Raw genomic sequence first — 4715 nt, forward strand, 5'->3', positions numbered from 1 at the left:
ACAAGCCCAAACCAGACCATGTGAGTTGATTTCGTCTCTCCTTCCTCTGTAATTCTCAGATTTTGAATGATGAATCTGATTCTCTTCTGCAGCGATTAATTCTCAGATTTTGAATGATGAGATCTAACAAAAAGATCTCTTCTTTCTTCGTTATAATTAAGGCCCACATGCTACGTCTTGGTAACGCTTCTCTAGCTTCAGCTTCCCACTCCGGTCAGATTCAGCGAGGTGGAGCTTGTAACTCCCGACGGATATCCAGAAGATGGCCTCGTATGTTTTCAACAACAACTCCTTGAAGAACGGACTCGCTGACAAGGCTTGTAGTTTCAACAACAACGCTGCTCTCACTTCCATCAATCCCAGTAAGTAAAGGTCTTTTTTTGGTTAAAATTTGAGACTTTGGAATCATCATTCAGTGTGTGTGTGTGTTTTCAGGTCAAGGAACTTGTAGATACCATTCAAGGTACGGCGTTTGAGTGATGTTTCATACTGCTTTGTAAATCAATAGGAATTTTCCTTTGTGTTGATTTGAATTCTTTGAAGTTTCCTTTTTTTTTTATTATGTTCATCGATTTCTTTAGAATGAGAAAATGTTGTTTTGAGTATGAGTGAAGTTAGTAATAGGTTTGGTTCTTGGATTGTTTGATAAGATGATGAACATGATTGAAAGTATTTGGCTTTTACTTGTGTGTGCTGCTTTGTCTCAGATAATTCACATACTTGTTTTATTTGTTCTGTATTCTTGCGTAACTTAACCAATATACTTTATAAACACTCATGGATGTTGCAGTAAGAGAGTGAGCAATGGTCGAGTTGTGGATGACAACTTCAATGGGTGCAGGACAAGCAGATATGAGCCGTGGATGACGGGTTTCCAGCAGCTGTATCTTGTTGGTCTTTTCACAAACTCAGAACCAAGAAGAGGTCAATTGGTAAGTGACAAACACATGTTGATAAGACCAAAGAAGCTTTCTTAATATTCATATTTTTTTTGACAAGCATGAACTAGATAGGTGTTGTTTCATGGTAGAGCTTATCAATGTAGGTTGTTAAGGGATCCTAAAAGGGTTTTTGGGATAATGATGCTTTTAACTAAGTCTCTTAACTAAGTCTCTTAAACTCCCTTTTCCTACTTAAAAGTATTAAAGAATAACTAAGAGCCCCTAAAATGGGTATATGGGATAATGATGCTCTAACCACCTAAACTAATTACCTAGAACTACCTAATCTAATATTTAAAAAGAAAAAAGAAACATACCTTGAGAGGAGGAGGGGGAGAGTGGGTAGAGAGGAATGGACGAGTCATTTTTCATTCATGTTGCGAGTTTATAAAAGGAAACTTCATTCCTCGTAAAGTCCTCGTAATTTTACGAGGAATCTGTCATGCATGCGTTTTAAGTTACGACGAAATTACCAGGCCCACGTTTTTAGTGTTACGAGGAATTTACCAGATCTGCGGTTTTAGAGTTACAACGAATTTACAAGGAAAGCATTACAACGAATTTACAAGAAAATCATTACAACGAATTTACAAGGACACGTGTATTACAAAGAATCTACCAGGTCTATGTTTTTCTTTGCGACGAATTTACTAGGACTATATATGAATCCCTGAAAATCAAATCCTTAAACCCCAAAGTCCCTTAACTATAACATCATATCCCTTTTACCCCATCCTCCCCTTATCCCATTTTCCCTTATAACTTTAATTAGATTCCAAAACTAAACAAATGGGTTTGATTTCTAAATGGAACATATACAAACAAGATGAGTCTAAATAGGGTCCACCCAATTTAACATCATTTGAGTAAAGGCCTTCAAGGTTCATGTTCAATAAATCCGTCATTAGTGAGTTGCATAGACCACCTCCAATATTTCCATATTTTTGTTTCTATAATAGAGAAGTTTTTTTCCAATGTATTTCCTTATTTTTTCCTCTAAAAATAATATTCTTAAAATATTTTTATTTTACTTTATAGTGAACAGTTTTCATTTATAAAGTTGAAATTAACCCACTCATTATAACTTTTGAAATTTTTAATAAAATTACAATATATTTAAACTAAACATTTTATTACAAAAAAACATTATATGAAAATAATAAAATAAGGTAGACATTATCTAACCATCAACAATGCTATATTTTTCATAAATAATCAACTAATGCATTTTGAAGTGAGAAATGTTTAGTTTAAATATCTTTAGTGGGGATGACAAAAAAAAATATCTTTTGTGGGAGGAGTTATCAGATCAGAATAAATGGGATGGTCAATTATTTGGGGTTTTGCTAATTTAAAAATAAATTACACAAACTTAATATTTTTGTCCGGCCAATGATCAGTCTCTAGTAATCGAAAACACAAAAAGACTGCCAAGTTCGGGGACCAAACCAGAGAAGGGTTTCCCGTTCAATCCTCAACTCTCGGTTGTGACTCAGTTTAATGACAAAGGTTTGTGTTACAACTTCTAGGCATTGTTGAGAAAAGAGATTTTTATTTCTTTTCAATAGATAGTTTACATTCTATAAAATCTTTACACACACTTACTAACGAGGAACTGACAAACACATCTTAATCATGTTTTTTTACTAAATACTAGTGGTTTGTCCGCACTTCACGCGGGTGTTATTATATATTTGTATGTTGCGTTTGTTTCAGGAAAAATATTTTCAGTGTAAGAATTCCTCAAATCTGTTTAAAAAAAAAAAAAAAATCTGGATGCTGGTTGAGCGTTGCTCGGAAATTCTTTCAAACCTCTAGTGTTAAGTCCACCAGACGGCCCCATGTTATCATCATCTCTTAACCATTACTAAAGAATTGAGGAATTCCTAGGCAGAAAATATCAGATGCGTAGGATCTTTTATAATCTTCACGCCTAGGAATTTGGATGTGTTTGTTGTGAGAGAGTAGGTGTTAACATACTCTTATGTGGTTCAGTTTCAGTAGTTTGTTTAATATCTATGTCCGTGGAGTTTACCTGTTTTACTCATCTTGTAATTATTATTGGGTTTTGGCATTAGCTACTCGTCGCCTGTTCTCACCGAGAACATTAAATTTTATTGTACTGGCCTGAACACAACATCATTCGGTAAATTAAAAACATTACATTATGCCATATAATTTGAAACGGGACCAATCTCTAAACCTTTCTCATTAATCTCATAATAAAAATGTGACCGTTTTCACCCAATAAATTTCTAAGTAGTCATGTATCTGCCAATCTAGATCTCTTCATCAATTTATAAGAGCATCAACCTATTTACGGAACCATGTATTTCATATATCATAGCATATGTACACATTAAGATATTTTTCGTCTATATCGTCCATATGGCTAATTATCCTAAACCAAACCCTATAACTCAATCTATAGACCAATATTTTAGTGATAAATCCTTAAACTAACCTATTAAGATTTATATGATGACTTATTAAGGTGTCACGGACTAGAATTTTGAATTAGTATAATACATGATTTTGGAAATATAATTAGTTTAGATATTATGCTAAATTTGACTAAACTCACGTGATTAATATTTTTAAAAACGAATATACTTTTCTAGATACTAAAATGTTTATCACTTATCTATATTGCTAAAAACGATTATGCCTTTGTAGATACTAAAACCGGATCCAAAAAAATAAAAAATTATTCACCTCATGCATGTGATACATTTATTCTCCAAAAAAATTGTATCATCTAACGTTATGGTTGTTATACAATAACGTTATACACCATACCTTATGTTCAATAATGGACCTATAACATTTAGATATCAATTATTAAAACGAGTTAGCATATATTATACAACATATTATACCATTTCATTTAACATTATATAGTTTTAAATATTTACAAAACCAAATTTGATAAAAAAAAACTTTAGGAAACTCTCCGTTAAAAATAAAATTATATATTACTTTAATTAAATTTGTATAAGGAGTATTTATAATAGAATTTGTTATTTAAAATAAGTTTAAAAGCTATTAAAAATCCTACAAATATATCCTATTAAACTAGCCAAAAATCTATAACAAATCTTAAATCTCACCAACACAATAAATTTTACTCTTATAAAATGCAGATAAAATATAATAAGAGAGAGTAAACATGGGCAATCGGGTCTTCGGATCCGGGTGCTTCGGTCCTAGACATTTGAACATAACTAGGTATTTGAAATTTTTTTTTTTCCGGATTAGGTTCGGTTCCTTTCAGGTGTGGCTTGGTTTGGGTTCATAATTCAAATATCTGTAAGAAAATATAATTTTTGGAAACATAACAGGTCTAAATTGGTTCAGGTATTTAGGACCCAAAAAGACTCGAAGTACCCGAAAACATTGAAAAAATACATAAGCCACAAAAAATACTCGAAAAGCCAAACAAATACCTTAAAATATTCAATTACCCAAAAGATACAAAATTTTACCCGTAATCTAACCGAAGAAAATAAAAATAGCCAAAATTTTACCGACCCAAAATTTATTTTTTAATTTTACCCTGAACCCCAAACTATAACCAAAAACCTTATTTGTAATGCCAAAACATATCCGAAATATCCAAAAATACCTAATATACACAAAATATTTCTGGTACTTTAAATATCCGATCTGGTCTCGGATAGGATCCGAACTCAAACAAAGACCCGCATGTCCAAAAAAATAATGGATAGGTACTTTGCCATGGACTCGGACCTCAACTGCATCTGTATTTTGGGT

At 32.3% G+C, this 4715-nt stretch overlaps 1 protein-coding gene across 2 annotated transcripts; it reads left to right on the forward strand.

Annotated features, from left to right (window-relative positions):
- Positions 1–1096, forward strand: LOC106304147 (PLASMODESMATA CALLOSE-BINDING PROTEIN 5-like). 2 transcript variants are annotated; one of them, XM_013740544.1, is made up of 4 exons: positions 1–20; positions 107–362; positions 436–463; positions 791–1096. In XM_013740544.1, exons 2-4 carry the CDS (start codon positions 263–265, stop codon positions 975–977), a joined length of 315 nt encoding a protein of 104 aa, XP_013595998.1. In that variant the 5' UTR covers positions 1–20; positions 107–262; the 3' UTR covers positions 978–1096. The 2 variants fall into 2 exon arrangements, with proteins under 2 accessions (XP_013595998.1, XP_013595999.1); XM_013740545.1 differs by having other exon boundaries at positions 162–362.
- The last annotated feature ends 3619 nt before the right edge of the window (positions 1097–4715 follow it).

This window comes from Brassica oleracea, chromosome C7 (genome assembly GCF_000695525.1).
Source record: "Brassica oleracea var. oleracea cultivar TO1000 chromosome C7, BOL, whole genome shotgun sequence".
NCBI lineage: Eukaryota > Viridiplantae > Streptophyta > Magnoliopsida > Brassicales > Brassicaceae > Brassica > Brassica oleracea.